Genomic DNA, 23,775 nt, shown 5'->3' with positions numbered 1-23,775 from the left:
AGGTAGCACAGGTTGTGTTTGAGCAATCAACATAATTGCATGCATTAAAGTAAAGCATTTAATAAATATTTGCGTATCACATTTAAAATATTTGTTCATGTCAAAATACTGGGGTTATTTTTTACCCCGTTTTAAATCATGCAGAGGATGAGCATGTGCAGTGAATCAAAAAATGTTGAAGGCGTCCTCATAACATTAAATGTCAAAAGAATTAACACATAACCGGTGCTTTTCAAATTTGGCGGGAACAAATTTTAATTAAAAAAACAACCCGTTTTTGTTAAGCGATTAATCGTGATTAATCAAAACTCTAAGATGTGATTAATCTGATTAAAAAATGTAATCGTTTGACAGCTCTAATAATTTAGTAATGTGACTTTTAGACGTGTAATTTCGACCTTGAAAGTGACCTTAAAAAAATTCATCAGATGAAAACTCTCACATGTTCTCTAAAATATATAAAAGTGTCAGAGATGTGTTTTTTTTTGGTATCCATACCTTCACATATTCCTGACATACATACACATTTTTGCTGAAAATGTAAAAAATTCAGCGGGCCGTCGCTCTCAAACCCCCGCTCAGACTGACCTAAATTTTTATTAGATTTAGTGTTGTGTTATCAACAAGTCTACCATGTTTCATAAAAATAAAAATCTCATTGGATAAACCCACTAGGTGATTTGGCATGGAACAACACTTTTGTGAAAACTTCTTTTGGCTGTTCTTATAGTAAAAAACAAGTTATTTTGACATGAAGCTAAGACTGCGATTGAGAATACATGCACCGGTCTACATCTCCAACACTTACCTTCAGAACATCTGTAAGAAAAGCAGAGAGAAAACATAGACACAGATATTAACAAATGATGTCCCGGTTCAATATTTCATGCGCAAACAAGCCGAGTATCACATGAATCTTGCGCCAATTAGTCGGGACACAAGCAGGGAGTGAGCAGACCAGTGGTTAGTCTGACCCAGACTCACGGGAGGCCTTATGATTAGATAAATGTCAATTAGCGACATCATTCTCTCGTACTGAACATGATACAATTATCCAGGATGTGATGAGCAACTCCCTCACCGAGATGGGAAGGCTGACATGAAAATTACGTCTCGATTACGCCGGAGTGCAAAAAAAAAAAAACGGATGCACAGTCAACTGGGAGTAATAGACTAAAACCCTGGGACAAGAATACAGAGCTTTTCTCTTTCATAATGGACAATTATGACAAATGTGAGCGGGCCCGAGGGCAGGGCTGAATTTGCCTGTTGAAAAGCGCTTGTGGCGCCGATGGCATACAATTAACTTCATTACGGGTGAGGCCAGTGGAGTGGGAGTGTGTCTTTTGATCTGGTTAGCAGCCATCTTTGAGTGTGAACAAAGCAGATGTGCGATGAGAATTGGAAAAGCTCTTATGACACTTAACCACCAGGTTGGCTTGAGGGCTTTCTGGGCCAGTAGATAAGATGTGCATCTCCATAACAAAGCTACTTTTAATACATTGGATTTGATAAAACAATATACTGACCTTTTGCACTTTTTATGATTTGTTTAGCGGGTTCTAAAAGAAATGGGGGAAAAAGACGATGCCCTTATGAAACACTGGTTATTTATATGTACAATATTTATGCAGATGGGGTTGTGTGCGGCGTGACGGGTACAAAATACGGATGTGCAGTATTTCACCTGATCGCCTCCTCCCATTCCATCCTGCAAGATGAAAGTCATCCGAATGGTAGGAATCTGCTCTCTCCACCCTCTCTGGGCTACAGTGGTACTTCCCAACACCTAAATAAGAATTTTGATTTGACCTCACAACTACCAACAGATAAAGAATGTAAATAACCAAACCCCAAAAAAAAAGAAAAACACTTATCATACTCACAATTAGAATTGTCGACGATAGCTTCTTTTGCCTAAAATGAGCGGGATTAGAGTGTTGTGTCAGAAAGTGATGAGGTTATACAGTGAATGGACATTGTTGTGTACCTTTGGCGGAACAATGGCGTTGTGGTTCTCGAGAATGAGCCTCTTGATGTGATGGAACCAGAGACGCTTCTCTTCTACGGATTTAGCCTACAACAACAAGCCCTTGTCAATGTTATTGAAGCTACGGATGACGTGTGCTGGCACGACGACACAATGTAGCCCCGCCAGCAGCGTCTTAAACTAATATTTATTGCTGTGATCATTCTTCAAAATAAAGTGGGTCAAGGAAGTAAACATACGGTCTGTTTTTATGGAAGTAAAAAAAAAAAATGATACTGTGATACTAAATAATAGTTTGAAAATGAAACAATATAGTACAATTACAGTGGAAAAGAAGCATCTCTCTTAGGTGGAGACGAGAATGCTCTTTGTTGGAGCACTTTTTTTTTTTGCTTTTAAGACAGCTTTCAGTCTTTTTGGCATCGGAGCAGGGTTATACAAGTTTCGGATTTTTCATCGTAGTTAGATTTTACTCCGTGTTGCTTTTAAAAAATGTTTTAATGAGGTTTTGTTTTTGTTTTAAAGCGGTTTTGTTAGTTTTTATTATTTCTATTTTTCGGAAATGCTTCGTTGGAGATTAGTTTGTATTATTATTTTTTTTAATGCACAGTATTTGGCAAATGCAAGTTTGAAAAATAAGGTTACTAAGCATCGTGTAATAAAGTTAACTACAATTCCAAATTACAGTTAGGCCTTCCTAAATAAATAATATTTACAAAATGAATCCTAAAGGCATGCACCGGTATGTATTGACCGTATTATAATAAATTAATACAAAAACGAAGGGCATTTTCATACGATTATCTACTTTTAATTTGTTTAATAAATTGAAAATGTAGTTTGTTAGTTACCTATTTTCTAAAGCACTCGTGTTAATTTCATTAACAAAACGAATAGTTATTTTGTTAGTCAGTATAATAATCTTGGGTAAGTGTCACTCTTTGCACACTAAAGTGCTCCAAATCTGTCAGACTGTGAGGGCATCTCCTGTGTTCATTTCCCCTCCCAGGTTTTGCAATTGGATTTGGGTCTGGACTCTGCTCATTTGCACATATGTTTTCAGGCCTTGCCATGCCAAAAGCTCCTTTTCTGTCGTCTCAACAAAGCCTGAAATTTTTGAAAAATCGTAGGCCAAAATGGAATCTTTTTTTGAAATCCCAATTGTAAGGCCGGGGCGGTGTTCACTTTCTATTGCTGCCGGGCATACTGTAAACATCACATACTCAAATTGACCACATTCCATTTTGTCGAGGGACAATTGAGGACGTGCTGCTGTTCATTTACCTGCACTGTATGGGGCTGTTTGGGATGCTTGAAGTGGATCACACTGAAAAGTAGAGGGTCCTTTGCACTGTCGAGTAGCATCAAGGTGGAACACTAAAATCACAGTAAGCGTACTGTAAGATTATGCGAGAAGAAAGGCCCAGTTAACTTCATAATTGAACCTGCTCTCATGGAAATTTAGTATGACTTGACTATATATGTTCAATTTGCCACATTATTTACCACTATATTCATTTGAGTCGACATCAGATCTTAAAACTATACAAACCTGCAATTTTGTTCATTATTCTGTAATTTAAAGAAGCCACATAAAGGCATTATCAATTACAATTAATACTACAAAAAAAAAAAAACATACTGAGATATGCGTCTTGTAGACATAATGCTCTCCTCTTCTTTTGGTGATGAGCAGCATCTTTTCAAACAGGAAGAGTGTGCGACTGTTCTTTGCCCGGAGGACATGAAAGGTGCCCTCCAGCGCCAGCTCGCCGAAAGTGGTCAGGTCAGGACCCTTCCAGTTGATCAAAAGGGATTGGATCTCCTGCGCGTAGATGTCAAAAACTGCAAGGTCAGCATTCTTCTCACGCGCTACCGTGTTTGTGCGCCATAATTGTAGCAAACCTGCACTCTGACGGCGTGCTCGTGTTTCCTCTTCATGTCGTTGATGTACCAGGCCACCCCTGTCATGGTGTCTATGGCCTCCTGGACTACCTCATACCCCTCCTCGTCTGGGCCGAAGTGCTTTGCAATTTCCTTTTATTTACAAAAAAAATGAAGAAGAAAAAAGGGACAATGTGGAAAGGAATTTCCAAGTAGGAGAAGCAAAACAACCGCCAAGACGGTCTTTACCTGAAGCAGCAGGTGATATTTTAGAATCCTCTGTACTGGCTTGAGAAGGAAAGAACCCAAAGGCAGAGAACGCTTCAGAGCAGCTTGACGATCCTTGAAGAACTTTGCCAAGGTTTTACTCCTCATGCAGTCAGTCAGTGCTGCGACGGAACTAGAGGATTGTGGAAAAGATGTTTTGTCAACATCAACATATCGCCAGGAATCCTAAAGCAATACACGTTTGCAGCTCTTACTTTGGATAGTTGGTGCAATATTGGGTGTAGATTTCAAAATATTCACTCTGGGGAACCAAAGAGAAAACAATCCCATGACACGTGTATCCTGTCTGTTTCCTGAAAAACATTGTGAGGATGATAACAACACTCACCTTATCTACAAAGCATTGGGCGATGGCCACAGGGTCGTTGTCACACATGTCCAACGACTGCAACAACTCACTGAAAGAGACGCAACAGAGCATTCCATGAAGAAGGCTTTAACATAAACGTATTATTGAAGAGGAATACTGGACTATGAGTGCTTATTGACAATAATGTTATGCCCTTTCTTGCCACTAGTGGGCAGTGCACACTGTAATATAGAAGCCACATTTGCTGTGGAGCTGAGCCTTCAAGCCAGGATGATTTGAAACCTTAGAAACTCAGCATCCCAACATTTTCTCTCTTGTTATATGAAATTGTAGCCTGGGAAACATACAGTATGCTTAACAAATGTATTAGATCACACATGAGAGTGCTTTGGAGACTTTCAATCATTTTGAAGAGGAATAAAGAATTTCACTTTTTTTTTTTAGTACAATGTTGAACTGTGCTTCTCTTAGAAGTGAGAAATTAAATCAAGCATAACAATCACTTAAGATTGTTTTTTTTTCTGTTCAGGAATGTAAGTAAACGAGTATAATTTCTATGCTGTATGACAATGCAAGCTGAACTGTCCAAGTCCAATATACTGTAGTGGACATTCAATCTTTGTTACGAGCGAGTGAATCGGATTCTCAACGCAACATCATTGTGTCATCATTTATTTTTTTAATGAATCAAACAGAAAGAAAGCTTGTTTGCAAATATTACTTCAATTGAGCGCTCTGACTGTGGAAGTGGAATTTCCTTTTGTAAAGGAAAAACAGTAAAACTATACCAAACAAAAATCATTCTATTCCTTGAATAGGCACCCATAAATGGGCTTAAAATGTCAAAATGCGACACTTTTCAGGATTCTGTGGAATTGCCAGAGTAGCGCCTCACTATGAGAGGAATGTTAATGTGTGTTTTGGCAAGCAGTAGGGTCAGCAATGGCCACCTGCTGACGTAAATTGTGTTTGTGCCTCTTGGAGACACTGGGTAAAATATCAGAACTTGGCAAAAATGATTTGTAATCATCATATTAGTCACACACTTGGTTATCAAACTAAAAATAATACATAGAAGCACACATGCTATAAGAAAGGGAAAATTATCAAGGGGAATTAATGATTTCAGCTCATTTGTTTTTCTCGTCATTGGTCCTTATCTTGAGTTCAAAGTAAAATCATGTGAAATCAGAATAATGCTCATCGGTGTGATTACAGAGGCGAGAACATACCTGTTGAATTCATAAATATCCTCAATGTTTCCAAAGAGAGCGCACACTTGCTCCGGGCGTATGGGAAGGTTGCTCGTATCGATAATGTGAGCCAAGTAGTCCTGGAAAACAAGCGGCGGAGATGGGCTCACATCATCACAAATGCTGATCCTTTCACACTTGCATATTTATACCAATAGGGGGAGCAAGCACGTGCATGCTTTACCTAGCCTACTTTAAAGAAAAATATTGATTGATTTTAAATCATATAAATATGATTACAATTTGATGTCTTTATTTAGGTTTAGCTGTAATGGAAAATTAACTTGTTAGTGATGTGATCCTACAAAATGATTCACTCCACTTATTTATAGGCCGCCATGATTGACACAGACCATAAACATCCACTGCTTTATCCCCCCCGACCCTGTTTACTTCGTTCCAGGTCAGATAACAACATATCCAATTCACAGGAGATAAAATTGACTTTACTCCACCATGCTCTGTTACACACTCACGTGTCATACAAACAAGTAGCAGAGAATGTGGACAAGAGACAAACGTACAGAAGTAGAGACTATGTAAGAGTGCACCAGCAATTTGCCTCTCGCACCCAAAAGACGGCCCCAAAAGACATACACAGTGAGTACATGTAGTGCAGTCCACATCTGACTTGTGAAAGAACTGCACAGCATTGTCGATGCAGATTCCTGCACAATGAGAGCACCACACACACACGTGACCTTTAGCAAAGTGTGGGAGCTAGGAAGGCTCAGTCTTTGCACTTCTACAAGCTGCTGATCGAAAATACTTTTTATTGCAACTTCAGCCCTCGTCACTTTTGAAGGGATCCTTCACGTGCTTGTTGCTTATGACGACTTGTGGGTGAGCTAAAGCCAGGTGTTGGGGCTCGTAATTGGCTGTGTGAGACCATCTGGGTCACACAGCTGTTCTCTCCACTCCCACTGAATGGACAGTTGAGAATGAGAGGCATGTGAGCGAGTGATGAAACAATATCGAAAAAGAACGGATGGACATAGTTTCGACAGCTGTCACTGGGTTATGTGTCATATCGAGAAGAGTGCTTTGATGAGGTCAGCACACGTTTCTCACTTCTTTGCTTCATCTGAGCTCCAGTGTGATAAAACAACTCATGGATCAATGCGATTAAGACTGCAGTGGTAGCGGATGCATCTGTACAAGAATATGTTCTCACATCGTAGCCTGTGGAAAACCCCGCTGCTCTTTTGCATCGTGGGACTGTTTGCGTTGGCTGGAAAGCAGGGCCTTGTATGACTTTACAGCTGTAGCCAGACCAAGCATGGCAACTGAAATAGTGGGAGGTCATGATTTGAAGTGTGTAGACTCAGACGCCAGTGTGGCGCGAGACAAGGTGAGGAAAGGTGATTGTTGCTTTACAGCCAGCCTGTTTGAGAAATGCCTCACATGTTAAACACATTACCATTAGTAGCAGGGGCTTGTCTGACAGCTAAGTGCTCCTGTTTCTATGCTACACGCATGATTGAGGCCCTAAAGAGGTTTCTATGTCAGCTAGTTGTTTCCAGACTACAAAATAGGGCTGGGCAATACATCAAATTAATTCGATTAATCGTTATTTTGAAAAGAGAATCATTCAAAATTTGCTAAATCGTGAAATTCAATTTTGTCTTCTGGATTAAAAGAGATCAACCAGGGCCATGTTGGGAAAAAGCTCATTTACTCACAATTCTAAATGAAACTTAGCTATATTCTAATGCTAATTGCTGCAAAATGTAAACAGAAAGAAAGAGACTGTAATCTTTCTTTTGTTTTTATAGCAATAGAACACAATATTCTGTGGGCCTTGCAAAATCAGTCAAAATCCAGTAAAACAGCCGGGAGTGAAGGGGATTGCTTCTGTGAAAATGGCTGGGAGTAAATGACTTATAAATATCCATCCATCCATTTACCAAACTATCATTCACTCACAGCCATTCTCAATGAAGCAATCCCCTTCGTTCCCAGCTGTTTTACTGAATTTTGACTGATTTTGCAAGGCCCACAGAATATTGTGTTCTATTGCTATAAAAAAACATTGAACCTACCAAAAGAAAGATTAGAGTCTAACCTTTCATCACGAAAAAAGTATATTTATATCTGGTTCCGTTTTGCAGCAATTAACATTACAATATAGCTAAGTTTCATCATTATTCACAAATCTGCTTAGAACTGTGGGTAAATGCTTGTTTTCAACATGGCCCTGGTTGATCTTGTATACTCTGCTGCCACCTGCTGGCCGTTTTTGTAATAACTACTAATGCTTTAACCGTTCAAAACCTTCTGTATGCTCTAGCATTAAAAAAACAACAACATATAAATACAGCTTTGGGACAATTAAAACATTTAAAATAGAACATAGTTATACGTTTTTGGGAGCAAATAAGTTTAAATCGAAACAAACAAAGTACAATTATTTAAATTATTAAAATTAAATTATTTTTGGGCCATTTCGCCCAGCCCTAGATGGATGAATTGTTGAGCGGTAAAATCCTATTTCAATACGCCACATCTCTGTGATGATCTCGTTTCAAAAGCAAAGCTCGGGCCATGAAAGACCTGTATTGTGTCCATCAAATATGAGAACACTCACTGCAATGTAAATAAATAAACACACTGGTGTATGTAGAACACCTTGTAGACATCAAGTCATAACTCTACAATCTTCCAAATAAAACATTCTCCCATGCGGAAGAGGATTCCTTGTACAGTAAAGACAATATTGACTCACCTCTACAATGCTGCGCAGGTCTTTGACATACATGCGCTCTGTTTCGATGATCTCCATGACTACTCTGTCCACGTGTGTCAGTTTTGGGTTGGGCGCCATTGTTTCCGTGACAACGGGCGAAACGGCGATGTGAAGGATCTGTGGACTCTGCCTGTTGGAGGAGGCGTTGTTGTTATTCCACTGGTTGCCGATTCGGTGCGGCTTCCGTAGTCCGCGGGACTGTGCGAGGCCAGGGCTCTGGTCCCTCGTCTGCTCGGCAGTGCTGTCGGCCGGGCTCAGCTCCAAGTCGATGTCCTCCTCGCTGGGTATGGGTGGTGTGCAGGAGGAAGGAAGGGTCACGGTGCTCCCGAATAGGCTGCGGCTGTCGCGGGACGATCCGGAAGACAAGGTGGACACTAGACTTACTGGACGTTCGCCTTCTCCATCCAATGGCTCTGCACATAGTTGGTTGTAACAGTCTGGTTCTAAATATGTGCTTGTTGGTTCATGTTCTCCAGCGGAGAGGGGCGAGGGTAACTGAGGATATTCTATACAGATGAGAGGAATACACAAAAAAAAAAGGGTACATGTCATAAGTCAACTGTAAAATCTGATTTAAAAAAACATTATCCTTTAGGAATGTTTTTTGTGTGCCTTTTTGGGGAAAACATTTCAAACTTTGTTCAATGTCCCAAAAGATGGAGGCAGTATTTGTGAAATTTTCCAGGAAAAAAGGCACGCAAAACTTAAGATGTCAAACCACCATCATCAGGCATGACGTTGCGAAACATCTCTTAATTTAAATGTGTCAAATTTTGACCGATTTTGACACGGGTTGGAACATCAGACATACAGTTATACCAGACACCGCAAATTTTAGAATAAGGGCGTTGAATATAAAAGGTGAAAAAAAAATTAAGAGAGATCAGCATAACAAAAAAACAACAATTAACTTGACCATACATTTAATATTTGTTTTTCTTGCTATCATGTTGGTAAACAGTGCGGAATTGATTGAAGCGCAATTAAAAGCTTTGAAAACAGATGCTCCAATTATTAAGGTCAAAATTGAAATATAGGCTATTTAACTCTATTATGACACTTAACAGTGTCCATTATTTTCTACAGGATCCCCCCCCCCCCCCCCCTAAAACTAGATTAGTAGTAAGTTAATCAGCAAATAGTACTTTCATTTAGATGTGTGAATTGTGTATGTCAGGACAAATTGTAGTTATCTGGGGCAAAAAGTCCAGTGGTCCGGTTTCAGAATGTGGTGACAGACAGCTCTCGGTTAAGAAGTCCTATAATTAGACCAAAACACCAGAATATATAACAGTAATTTATTTGCACTCAAATCATTAATGACATGGCACAATAACAAAAATGACATTTTTTAGGAAAGCACTCTGCCATTTCTCATTCCCCTGACTGCTCAACCAAACCTTGGCCCAACTCTAGAAAAACAGAATGAAATAAACATGATGAGAGCAAAGGGACCAAGAAGTTTGTTGATATACCCTTTTAGCCTGCATTGAAATTCTAAAGAAATACTGTACATATTCAGTTTCACATTGTCCCTGGCCAGAAGAGGATTTTTCCACACAGAGGATCCAAAATATACCAAGTCATAGAATGTGGGACACAGTGGTACTCAGTTGCCACTGTAAAGAGAGCTCCATTTCCTGAGCTATTTGTTAGTTTAAAAAGGGGTCAAACACATTTCATGCTAAATAACAGAAGTGAGTCTCTGTCGACGTATTTGGACTTCAGACTAATAAACTGGACTGAATAAAGCTACAACTGTAAAGTGAAATGGTTCAGGTCAAGTCTATTGCCAAGTGGGGATGGCGAGAATAATTTGGCGCTGATAGCTCACAGATGTAGCTCGTGTCGTCAGCTTGAAATCCACTCGCCGACATCAGTGTTGACAAGTTAAGCATAAATATTCATCATTAGCTCTGCATCATGGAAAGTCAGCCCACATTTGAAAACGTAACCATTAAAGCCCAAGAGAAAATGTGGAACTCTTCGCCAGCATATCCACTTGACTCGACTGATAATAACAACCTTGTATTGTTCTTCTTGGAATAAAGCAAGCTGCGCGAGCCAGAAATTTCACACGAGAGCAGAGAAAAGCTGTCAAAGAAGTTTGACAACTGAATGACGGCCTTCCAGTTTATTCGCATGCACGCACATCTGGCACCCTCCTACTTTCCATGACTCAGTCCTGAGCTGAAAAGAGGCTTGTGCGCCCTCGGTTACTCGGTCTACTCGCCTCACTATCCACAAAACAGAGGGGCAGGCTAGTGGGAGACGACCGCTGTTTATGCTCCGTGACAAACTACAGGGTTGATGGTGCAAAAAACGGGAGGAGAGCACCGAGCTATTACATACCAGCCATCTGCTTCCTTTGCCAAGCCCCTCTTTATGAGCTGTGCCATGGACTGGCCTGCGAAACTCACTTCCTCTTTCCTTCTCACCTCCCACCCAAATCTTCCTTCATAATAACTCTGCTGTGGTACGTAAAAGAGAGAAGCAAAAATGGCGCAAAAAGCACTACAAGCAAAAAATAAAATGGAGCACTGTGCTTTTAGTTTCAACGCTCATATTTAAGACTGGATTGCTGAATTTTGAAACGGTAGAGCGACCCGAGTCTCTTCAACATCTGCAAACAATTGCTGCTGATCTCAGCAGGATGTGTAGACATATAGACAAGGCCGGACCCATTACGGTGTCACTCCTGTCATGTGTACAACCAAAACTGGTATTATAATGATCTTAAATTAAAGTTTAAAGAAAGCTACCACGACAACCGTTGGGTTTGTGGACTTCCGTTTGTGTGCATTAAGGCCATGTCTGGAAATCATTAGATAAACATTCTTCGTAAGAAAGAGATGTAAAGAGTGTCATAAAAAGGTATACCTTCTCACATCCATTTACACCTAAAGAACGTGCCATTGTAAGACACGCATGCCAATGATGCTTTGTCAATAACACACAAAATAATGCGCATGATCACACAGTAATGTGCCCATACTACTTCACACTCATCTATTTTCCACACAGCTATTATTATCATCTAAATACAATGCGCTCAAACAGTGTTTCTAAACTGCAATTCACTTTTCAGTTAATCTCACAATTTGTTCTCGGAAGTGCAAACTTTTTTTGAAATGTTTATACCGTTAGATCACATGACACTACATATACGCTTTTTATCCACAACCATACTTTTTCAAGGTATACAACCTTGTTTGTTTTAGCAGCGCATCAATACAGTGGTTATCTCTCCAATATAAACATTAACCAAGTCAAGACTACAGAGACGGTATAGTATTTGGACTACATTCAAAATAGCCCTTCGTGAAGTTACTCTTACTGTATTGAATTTCATCAACTGTTCATCTGTGATTGTAGCTGAAAGTCTTTCATCAAAAGTTACAAAGCTAAATTAATACAACAAGCATGACTTTCCTCCTTTTTGGTTGCTCGCTTTTAACACGGTTCCCAAATGTAGTTAAAACAGCAATATCATTGTTTTGGCTTGTTGTGAATGATGATTAAAAATGAGGTCGTGCCACACGCACACACACCGGTGAATCCTTCAGTCTGGTCCCAAAGCTGAAAACAGACGGGACATTTACTCACTAAGGAGCTTGATGACTACATCAGTCTACAGCTTGTAATGTAAAGTCTAGGCTCGTCTCTACTATCAGAAAAGTCGTTTCACAAGCTCTGATGTCATAGTGATGATTCCGCAGAACAGATTGCTGAAAGCAACGCTCCAGAGCACCTAGCAATTAACTTTTCTAAAAGGACGCAGTCACTGGAATGATAGAAATAATTCACCCCAGGGGACATTAGAAAATATGGTGTGTGAATCTCAGAATGCTTACCTTACTGTAGAAACCTCAAGACATGAGTCATGAACGTTCCAACCATAATGTCTTTGAAATGATCTGGGATGTATCAGGACAAATATGGATTGCAACACTCCCTTAGGAAACGATAAGACACAGCATGCAACTACCACGTTTCGCATAGGTTGCAAAATCCTGTGAGGATATGACTCAGTTTATGAGCAGGTCATGCAATGCAAACAAGCGTCAGTGTGGAGACCACAATGCAAATTCTGACACAGGCAACAAACATGACCTGCTTATTTACCTGGCGTCTGCCTATCATAGCATAAGAGAGTAAAACTGTATTTAGTGGTCCGTAGTACAATAAGGAACTACATAAGAGGTGATAATGCGAGTCGTGAATAATGCAGGCTCCAAAGGGTAAATTGGAAGCATTGGCAGTAGACAATGCTAATTACAAATTCAAAATCTCTTTTACGCTGCGTGACATCACGGACAGCGGTGATGAGAAGAATCAAAGCAAAAAACAAAAACAAAACAACGTATGGTTTAGTGAGAATGAAGAGCGATTTGCCAACAATGACACGCATTTATGACTTACATGAATCAAAAACTCTGCTCTGAATTAGTGATTAAGTCTTTCCACTACTATCCCACTTGATACTTTTGTTTTCTAACAAAATTGGGCTCTTATCCAATCCAAAACGCTGAATGCAAATCCTTCTCTCTCCTGAGCGTACAGGAATGCACAATCCTGCCATCAACACGCTGCGGGGGAGCCGAACAACTACTCCAGAGTTTTCCAGCGAATGGCATGTCTGTCATTTGCGTTTGTGTGGAGCATTTTCCTCAAAAGGGTGGGAGTCTTTCGCTTGCTGACAGTAACACGCCACACAACCACTCCTGCTTGATTAATACTGACTCATGTTCCAATAGGTGAGTAAAAGTGTATCACATCTTGTCGCACCTTGTATTTGTCATCACATTTGATAGTACATTATGTCGAAAGCAGAATGATGAGCAGTGATATTAAATTATTTTATTCCGGTTTTATTTTTATTTTTGATGTAGGGTTAACTGGTTTCACATCAGCTTCTTGGCTTGATATACAGTACAAGTACACAGAGTTACAAGTTGGGTCAGTGAACAAATTGAACTCATAAGTCAAGGTCCCGCAAAGTTTTGGTGTACACAGAAGTGAGTGAAACTGAGAATAAGCACAACATAGAGCTAAATTGCCATTGTTGATAAATACATAATGATTTCATTTCCATTCTACCAGGCTGAATTTGTGCTAACTATAAGACTACATGCTCACCCCATATGTGTTCAAATGAAGAAATCCCTACTATGCTAATCTAGATCCATTTATTTGCCAGTTGGATACAAATGAGGTTGGTTTATTTTCTTACCATATCAATAGTGCCCTACACCAGATTGTCTGATTGACCATCGGTGGTCCACACACAGTTTGATTGTGTTCTCACTTGATCAAACGGCCTTCAAACAAGAGAGAAAACAAACAATAGTGTCGGACTAAACTGGACTAAAAGGTCTGGTCAAATGATTATTCTATCGTCTGGTTCCTTGATGCATTCTTGGCCCTGTGTCAAGTCTTGTTTCCTGAGACAGCTCTGTCCTAACTCAAGCTTTCTACTTGACTTTTTTTTTTTTTACCTTTTCGCCACACACACAAGAAACATCAGTTTCAACATTTTTAGTCAACCCATCTGTTTCTGGCCTTGTAAGGAATGATTATTAGTACCAACAGAATCTTACCTGTGGCATGAACGAACGTAAAAATGTGGAAATGACTACTTCCTTTTAAGGCTGGTATCTACTCTAAGTTCACTCACATAACAAGGAAACATTTACCTTATTTAACAACAATCACTAAAATTGCTAACATGTCTTTCTAATCATCAGGCACAGCACTTGACATGGTCACCCTTACTGGATCCCAATTTTATCATCTATCGCACTACAAGACCGTGCTAGCCTCCAGGTTTCCCTTTTCATGTTCTCACACCCCACAAAAAGATTGGGAAAAAGCTCCTTCCCACCTAGTAATGTGAATGGCTACCCAACATGAGGGCAAGGGCTGCAAGCACCGGGTGCGTTCTAGGATAAGACCCTGAGGTCATCACACACCATTATCAAACAGCAGGAGCCAAAATGCCAGGATTTACACAAGACCCAGATTAGTTTAATATACCAGAACGATGGGAGGATTTGCGTCACTTCTTGTGTGTTGTGCTCCGAATATACAGCTAAGGTTAAGGTTTTCTCATAACTCTAGTCTACCAGCATTTGCCCCACAAGAAGATTTCAATGTTAATAATTAGCCCGAAGGCGAGTAAATAAATGGCAGTGGCCAGCAGAGTGCACATGCACGCATGCGCGCGCCCACACACACAAATTGAACCTGCATTCCACACCGACACTCAAGGTCAAAATGTTGGGCTGGGAACCTTTTGGGGGAATTTTGGTGTTTTACAAGTAAAATGATCTGCACTCTGTTAAAATATCCAGACATTATTGTTAACTTTAAGAATGTATTTTGATAAAAGATGGATAGATTGGCAAAACCGGGAAATGATATTACCTCAATCCATTTTCTTAAAAAGTTCACAGATAAAATTCAGGAATTTTGATGGAAGGGCAGCCCATTTGTCAGTCTTGCAGGCACAAATTGTCAGGAAAAGCTCACACTTAATCCTGTAAACCTCCCGTGTGCTCGGCCCCAGCTCTGAAAGGATCCAGCCGTGCCAAGTGACCTCAGTGTATAGGCATGTGATGATCCACTTCGGAAACCCCTTCATCGACATCTCACCCCCCGCGGGCAAGAATGCTTCAGGCATTCGCATACTCAGCCAAGCCCTCAATCTAGTCAACACTCACGTTTCCTTGCACATCTGGGCTCGATGGAGGCGCGAGTCCACTGTAAACGTTACCGGCAGTTTGACGAACTACAACCACACTGCTGCCAAGTTAGCGCTTCTATAGAGTCCGCGTGGGTTGTTAGCAGGACAGCTGTGTGTGCTAAGTGTGGAGGAAGAGATTCATTTACTTTACACTAAGCCGTTAATCATGTGCAGGGTTGTAAAAGGTGTGACGCAGTTTATTCAGCGGTTTCGGCATCTGTAATCACTGACTACACTTCACAGCAGGCCAATGAGGAATTTAACATCAGTGACCCAGATCTTTTATCAGTACAATGCTGACCTCCGATAAGGCAGAACAATAATGCCGGGTAGTAGTAAATTTTTCCCTCCTTGCTTCCTCGAGACAAAATAAGCAGAAAACAGTCATTTGGAACACATTCGAGACGTTTGCAAACTATGCACGTAGGAGGTAATCAAGTCGTGAAATAAATCATAAGAGGCAAATTCCCCATTTTTCTAAAACAATTGACTTGCCATTGCATGTTTCATTAAGTTTTGAACAAATAACTTCACTTAAAGGGATACTTGACTCATTGAACCATTTTCAGCAGTATTTTGTCCAGAATTAATTTGATAATTGCATTATTTTTCATGTACAAATAACACCTTTAAAAACACATTTTTCCACTTGCTGTCCACTGAAGATGACATCACCTGTGTTGAGGAAATATAACGACCAATCATGGCTCACCTGTTTTCTGGGTTTGTTCAGCAAACTGAGCCATGATTGGCCTGTTTCCTCAGCACAGGTGATGCCATCTTCAGTGGCAATGTTTTTTTTTTTTTTTAAATGTTCATGAAAAATAATAAAGTTATCACATTAAATACAGACAAAATATCTCCTTACTGTTGAAAATGGCTCAACGAGTCAAGTATCCCTTTAAATGTCTACATGCGTAAGCTTACTACATCAACTGACTGAAAAGTGCTCTGGAGGAAGTCGAGGAAGGCATTGTTTTTATGGAGTTTCTGCGGAGAGCGCGTGACTAATGTGGGTAATCTAGGGGAAGACTTTTATAGTAGGAATGCTATTGTGGGGCGCAATAAAATGATTTACAATGAAATAAAAGCTATTGAGGAGAGTTAGAGCGCCTGAGACAATACAGTGAGGCTGTAGCAGCAGGTATGTTGCGCAATAACTCTTCTGATTGAATATTTGCAACCACTTCAAAACTGAGTTGAGTGTAACTTCATAACATTATATAGCATTTTAGCTACCGGTAAGGTCGTGTGTGCTTTAACACCATAATAAGCAATTAAGCAGTTAAAGAGTTCCTGTCCAGGAGCTCCATTAAAAAAAAAAAATGTTGCTGCCATCATCTATCTACGTCCACATCCCGACAGCCACTGGGCTGGAAAAGCTGCAAAGAATGGAGATGATCCGCCCGTCCCCCAGAAGCCCTTTAAATCTGTACATTCTGCACACACAGCTACATTCCTGCCAGGGGGTAAGTAGATCGGTGGGAGTCCTTATCTTTGAGAGAGCCGCCGCAGGTCTGCCGATGCCGGTTTGAGCGTCAACCATCAAACTGACAACTGAGATGTACGTCAACTTTTTAACACCGTCGGATATGATCGGTAGGATACTCCCCCCATGGTGTGCCAAGTTGCACTCAGGTGGAAAGTCTGAGAGGGCTTTTATGTTCCTGTCATCCAGCTGCTCTGGAAAAATAATCTATTGAGGCAACAAATGCTTAAATCGGATAGCAGGGAACATCCGTCGCTTGAAGAACGAAAATATTGATATGCCTTTAAGATGCATTCCTGGTCAAAACTCACAAAGACTTTGCAAGAAAAAAAATGGACATCAACACACCTCGCTCAGTTCATAAACCTTTGACCTTGCAGGGCAACTACGTTTGGACGACCACCGCAATGTTTACCTTGACCACACTCCAATTCTGGTTTCGCCGTGTGCATTCCTTGTGTCCAATCATCCACATCCAATCAGAAAATCACACAAATGACTAGAAGGACTCGTTTCTCCATCCGCTACTAAACATCCACCCATATCCATCAACAACAAGGAAGTTAAGTCACCATAACATTTCTCCCAACTGGGTCAAGGTAAATGTAAACCGGCTGCAAAAACGCGTGTTCGCATGTACAGTTCGATCAATGCCTGGTGTGGACTTTGGAAGAAAAGCGAGCACTAATGTGGATGACACACATTTCTTCCAGCCAAAACGTCTCTTTGGCCCAAAGCTGAAACCAAGGAAAAAAGGGAACCATTGACACATTTGTAATCTTCAGCCAAAGAGGAAACCCAGAGTGGAGAGCAGGCGTGGGGAGGGACAGAGCAGGCAAACAGATACAAAGAGGCCCTGTGTCAAAGCCGCGGCTCTGCGAGTCAAGATAATGAACACTAAAATAATATGTAATTTGAGTTCCCCCTTTTATTCCCGTGCGCGCAAAGTCATCACCGCTGGCGATGGACAAACGGTCTTAGCGGTCTGTGACTTTTGACACATTCTGGTTTGATGTGTGCGAGGTTGCAGCTGTGTGGTGGAGGTTGGCAGAGCTCCACAGACACACAAAGCCGCTCTGAGCCAAACAGGAGTGTAGGAGGACTGCTCAACGCCATTACTTGCAGGATTTCTCCATTTTGGCTCACCCCTCTACGCAAAAAGGGGGGGGGGGGGCTAGACTGACAAAATTAAAGCGCTCACAATACTGTAAGAGTGTATGAACAGATTAACTCATTCACTGCCATTGACGGCTATAGACGTCAAAAAGTCATTTGAACTATTTCTATTAGTTAAAAAAAAAATCCCCTTCTGTTAACAAGAGTATGAAAACCTAGAAAAAAAATATTGTACATTTAAAACAGATTTGTGATTAGTCGTGAGATAACTAGTGAAGTCATGTGATAAATTACGAAAAACAATTAATCGCCTGACGCCCCTAATTTTTAATAATCTTTTCTTCTTCTTAAAAAAAAAAAAAGAAAAAAAAAGAAAGAAGTTATTTTATTTTATTTTTTAAATAATCATTTTTTTCTTTAAAAAAAAGAAAAGTTTATTAAAAGTTAGGGGCATCTGGCGATTACATTTTTTAATCACAATTAATCGCATGACTTCACTAGTTAACTCAAGATTAATCACAAATTTGATATCTGTTCTTCTACATGTACAATATTTTTTTCCCCTAGGTTTTCATACTCTTGTTAACAAAAGTGGGGGGAAATGTTAAACTAATATAAATAGTTCAAATGAATTTTTGACGTATATAGCCGGCAATGGCAGTGAATGAGTTAAGAGGGTATGGCTCATTAAAAAGTCAAACTGCTTTGGGCTTACCTTCCCCCATTGGGCCCTGGTGGAGAACAGAATGGGACCCCTCTGGCATGGCACTCAGGCCCTTGGAGCTGAAAAAAAACAAAAACAAAGAGTCAAAAAAGACCAAATACACGTCATGTCTAGTCAAAACTTAAAACGTACTGTAAATCAGAGAAATGGTGATCCTTCCTGGTATGTTCCCATTCTACAGCAAGTTTAAGTTTGAAGATAAGCAAGTCTCGTTTCGTTTTAATTTTAATCCGACATCAGTAGCCTGCTAAAGTGAGGCCAAGGGGTTATTGGACCTTACTGGAAGTAAAAAAGGAAATTCCTGTCATTCCCCTCCTCACCGCTCTGGTCTTGCTCGTGCCAACCACTTTGTAATGTATAGTGCAGCCTGGGTGGATGTACGCAGGGTGGAGACTGTGATATGAGCCCGTGCTAATCAGGAGAGAAAGGGAAGTGAAGAGAGTTAGTCGAACTGGCTCTCGAGAGTAGCGACCAAAGCAGAACCATTTGAACCAGTTAGGATTGAGCCAAAAAATATGAATAAAGCAACATTAGCATTATATTGTGTGCATAAAAATTCTGCCTTTACAATAACAGTCAGTTTTGATGTGTCAACAAACCTCAATATTTTTAAATACTGATACATTCATTCACTACCTGTTTGATAAAGACTTCTCAAAAAACAAATGTGCTCATATTACCTTTGATCACGGTTGTTTCTGATGATCATTTTTAAAAACATTAATTTTTCTTTCATTTTTCTTTCATTCAAGACTTTACTGAGATCAAAGCTACAAAGCTCTGGTTGTCATGCATTTTTCCAGTCCCTCATGCTAAAATGAGGTGTGTCCCTTCACAATAAATCCGCAGCTAGATCCTCTCCCGGTTTCTTGCCGTAAATTAACATGCATCACTGTGCATGAGAACGTGTTCATTTGTGATTCCTAGTGAGCCTGCGGCCTTTACAACATTACATTCTTTGGTCCAGCAAGATCAGAGGAGCAGAAATTATTCGGGGATTAGGATTGCATTGTTCCATTTTGCTTTCGCTGGCCACTGTGCCGATCTGACAGCCTAGCCAGCCGAGGCTAAAATGAGCCCATTGCCAGGAGGAGTGCCAATTAAGATGTGCAGGAATGCAAAGAGAAATGTCACAGAGCTCTGTGCTTAACAAAACGGCTTCTTTACCAAAAAAAAAAAAAAAACACAAGAAAAGCCACCTGGATAGCTGTCAATTTGAGTTTGATTGTTTTTTTCTAAATTCCTATAACCTAACACAAATGCTAATAATCATAGTGAAGACCCACCTTTATCATGGATCGAATGGGACAAATGTGATGGTAAATGATCCCAGCCATGCTGATGTCAATACAACACTGCGCTGCCTGAATGACATTCTTTACAAATGAGGCCTATTTATATAGCCTTTGCTCCAACTTCGGCCAATTGAGTTTGAAGTAGTGCGTCTAGTGTGTGTCTTTTGCTCAAGTGGGCTTCATGTTTTGGGTGTAAGGCTTTGAACTTGTCTTACCCAAGTAATGAAATCCTAATAATCCCACCTACAATGACCTCCGAGCTCACCCCACTTGCCCATGTTCGGACAAAAACTATACAGTACAGTACTGATCTTTCTATAAGCGGGAGAGGGGGGGGGGCGGGGTTGTTCTGAAATATAAAATGTGCCGTCTGTTTAAAAAAAAAAAAAAAAAGTTTCCCCATCATACATGATCAAAGAGCGATAAAAGTCTTGAAGAAATGCAGTCTGTTAAAAATATCAGTGTGCAGTATCCCACATACAGACACAATTTAAACAATGCCAACTCATTAGATTACACTTAAGTTTGCTGACATCACAATTCCATTTTCCTTGTCCTCGGGAGGAGACGTGGCCAAATGTATAATCGCAAGAAAAACATGTCATACAGTCCAGTATTCATGTTGAGCACCTGTGCTTGAACTGGCTGCCATTTTGCCGAAATGGAGAGTGTTTGGTTCCCACAGCTGATGGATGCATTACCCACGGCAAGGGAGTCAGCAATTTTCTCCCTAATAGGAGACAGATGCAAGTGCAGCCATTCCAAAGGTTATTAAACAAAAGAGCACCAATGGATCACTTCTTCCTTGTTCCTCTAACTGCCAGGCTTTACGCTAATCCGTAGCTCGGATGCCTTTCTTGAAAGCATAACAAACGCGCACAGGTAAACATGTACAGTGGAAGAGTGAGCCAAGACCTAATTTTTTATTTATTTATTTTTTAAAAAGGCTGTGGGGAGGAAGGGTGTTGGCAGTTGGGGCCAATGGGCATCTAGAGCATTTTTTACCTTTTGGTGGGCCATCTGGAAGGTGGGAAAAGTGAAACCAGTTAGCGGGTCTACTAGGGGTGGGAATCTTTGAATGTCTCACGATTCGATTCCGATTTTTGGGTGTGCGATTCAATTCAGAATCAATTAAGAACGATTTTTTTATTCAAAATGATTTGATTGACAATGATTTTTGCTTCAATTTATAAATGTTCAAGGAATCGTAATAATCTACTTAATGCTGCTTAACAAGGATTTAGTTCACAGTAGGGCTGGGCGATATGGCCCAAAAATAAAATCTCGATTTTTACAGACATTCAGGACAATTAAGATTTTAATCAATTTTAATCTAATAAACCCAACAAACATTTATCTAAAGGTTTAATTTCTTCAAAAATAATTCCTGTGCAAAATGTTCAGACAACAATAATGTATACTGTTTCTAAATTTGTTTTTAACATAAACTTAACATTCATAGTTGTTTCTTAAATGCCACAATTAAGTAGTTGGTAGCTATCGTAAACATGTCTTGTAAAGCACCCATCGAGCATTCTGCTACTTGTGCAAAATTACAACTTACAAAAACATTTTAATGTAACACAACATAAGAACAACAGCTTTTAATAATCCAAAAAACACAAATCGATTTCAGGATTTAGCAAATTTTCAACGATTCGATTTTTAAAATGACTATGTATTGAATGAATCTGATTTATTGCCCAGCCTTAGTTCACAGTCATCAAAGCAAAGTCATTAAGGACTGATCTTTTTCTGTCTTTACTCTGCGACTGAGCCCCGAGGGAACGCTTTTATGTGCAAGCAGGCACTTGTGATGATTGTTTTAAGCAACAATTGACTGCCCACATTGACGTTTGGTCATGCAGAACAAGCTGGTGGGAGAAAAAGCTAAAAATACTCCACAGAACTCCTGCTCTCGGATGAGCCCAGCGTGTCATGTTGCATTCGCCGTCTGCCCCAAAAAGGCCCGAGAGACTCTTCAAGCATGACATAAGTTCCCTGGGTTATCTTCAGTCAGACATGGTGGGGACAGACCAACATGGACACCATCAGTCAAGGCCTGTTTATGTGGAAAACAAATATGAATCCAACCTGACAGGGTAAACAGGAGATTACTGGCCAAATTAACTTTGGATTATTTCAGCACTGGCGCTATGTTTATCTTGCAAGACCCTCCTTTTACCCCGTCTTCCTCAGCGAAGAATGCCGCCCTGACAAGCAGCCTTTCTATACAAGCACCGTCTTTCCCACATTACTCCTGCACTGCAGTTTATCCTCTTACACACAGGCCCCGAGAGACTAACAGCTTTTCATTCACAGGGGTAAACAATACACCCTGACACTCTCTCTTCATCTCAATCAAATCCTCACTTTCTACAAAAGCGCTGCCCACACAAGCACAACAAATGAGCCACTTATTTGAATCCACTGGATTTTTAAGCATATGTTGTGGTGTGATTAACACCCACGGAGCACCATGAACGGTTTACACCCTGATCAAAATTGCCCTTAATGAGAGAATGATTGTTCCCCGCTGGTCAAAAAGAACAAAAGGTTCCTTCAACATTTTTGAGCCTTTCATACGAAACTTGCATGCAATAAAAGGGGATTTTTTTTGCATGCATGCATTTTAAAGCTATCCGCATTCACACAAAGATGCAAAAATGCCTGTAATTTAAAAGACACTGTAATTTGCATTCCGTGCCCATACCCTACGCACCAACTGCTTGTCTGGCCAGTCTTATCTAAAGGCATATTTTTCAAACAGGTTTTAACACAAGTCAATAAAATCTTCATTCAAAGGCCACTTATCTCAAAGACGTTCAAACTCATGTTGTCAGGGTGGACAAGCAGCCGGTACAATTACATGTAGTGGCGTGTATTGCAAGTATGTTATGTGTTGAAATTGTGTAAAAGGTAAAGAACAAGGCTGCTGGTCTGGATAGTTGTCAGCTACACATCTGAACATGTATGGGACTTCCAGTTGCATTGTGCATTCAAGAGGGTTCAGCAGGACCGTAACTATATATATATATATATATAAATAAAATAAAAAAATATATATATATATATATATATAAAATATATATATATATATATAATATATATATATATATATATAATATATATATAAAATATATATATATATATAATATATATATAAAATATATATATATATATATATATATATATATATATAATATATATATAAAATATATATATATATATAAAATATATATATATAAAATATATATATTTATTTATTTATTTATTTATTTATTCTAAGTGTCACGTTTGATTCCATTTTTCCCTTTGACTCTTGACCTGGAACTTTGGGCAATTTCAAGCATCAAGCAAGCACTGAATGTGAAGAAAATTAATATGCATGGTGTCAAAATTAGGAAGTCTGGTAATTTCATCACAACAACAAGGTTGTAATTCTGAAAGAATGAGTTAGACGTGCCAGATTAAAGACACACTTGGGCAGTTTCCGGTCTGGACCACCTGGACGGTGGCTGCTAATTGTACTGGGGCAACATTTGGACCTGAAATGATCTTGACTTGAGATATTTTGCCTGCAAGGTCAAGTGGGGTCAAAGAGGGAAAAGACGGAACTTTTCACTAGTAGCTGATTGATTTTGCTCCTTTATTCTTCGGCAGCTGGTCATTGACCTAGCTCAGCTTGCATTTTAAAAGAAAAAACTCGAGGAATCACACTGGGGCACTCATTAGAGGAGAACAATTGGCTTTGGCTGTGTTAAATGTGGGCACCGTGGGGGGTAAGCGAGAAAGAGGAAATGGCAAATGATTCAGTGGCATCGAGCACCTTAACTAGTCTCACAAGATTTGCCTTAAACATTAAATAGAAAGAAAGCCACACACTAAAAAAGAAGAGTGAAGCAACTGTGCAAAGTTCCTTTAACTGAAAGTGT

At 39.9% G+C, this 23,775-nt stretch overlaps 1 protein-coding gene across 3 annotated transcripts in view; it reads right to left on the bottom strand.

The window, feature by feature from the left end:
- LOC144041559 (pleckstrin homology domain-containing family G member 3-like) overlaps positions 1-23,775 on the bottom strand; it is a 29,949-nt gene that overhangs the window by 5,514 nt on the left and 660 nt on the right. For 2 of the 3 annotated variants that reach the window (XM_077555345.1, XM_077555347.1), the window contains exons 2-15: positions 18,537-18,604; positions 8,451-8,977; positions 5,705-5,805; positions 4,491-4,560; positions 4,357-4,403; positions 4,124-4,274; positions 3,896-4,027; positions 3,633-3,815; positions 3,275-3,367; positions 1,991-2,077; positions 1,887-1,917; positions 1,688-1,819; positions 1,530-1,562; positions 809-819 (exon numbers count right to left, since the gene is read on the bottom strand). In XM_077555345.1, coding sequence (XP_077411471.1) covers positions 809-819; positions 1,530-1,562; positions 1,688-1,819; positions 1,887-1,917; positions 1,991-2,077; positions 3,275-3,367; positions 3,633-3,815; positions 3,896-4,027; positions 4,124-4,274; positions 4,357-4,403; positions 4,491-4,560; positions 5,705-5,805; positions 8,451-8,977; positions 18,537-18,585 — 1,647 coding nt within the window. In that variant the 5' untranslated portion in view covers positions 18,586-18,604. The remainder of the gene's footprint in view (positions 1-808; positions 820-1,529; positions 1,563-1,687; positions 1,820-1,886; positions 1,918-1,990; positions 2,078-3,274; positions 3,368-3,632; positions 3,816-3,895; positions 4,028-4,123; positions 4,275-4,356; positions 4,404-4,490; positions 4,561-5,704; positions 5,806-8,450; positions 8,978-18,536; positions 18,605-23,775) is intronic. The other variant, XM_077555346.1, reaches the window with a different exon arrangement.

The sequence above is a fragment of the Vanacampus margaritifer genome, chromosome 1 (assembly GCF_051991255.1).
Source record: "Vanacampus margaritifer isolate UIUO_Vmar chromosome 1, RoL_Vmar_1.0, whole genome shotgun sequence".
NCBI classification, from domain to species: Eukaryota; Metazoa; Chordata; class Actinopteri; order Syngnathiformes; family Syngnathidae; genus Vanacampus; species Vanacampus margaritifer.
Note: the sequence above shows the minus strand (reverse complement) of the source record. Positions and strands in the feature narration are given on the sequence as shown.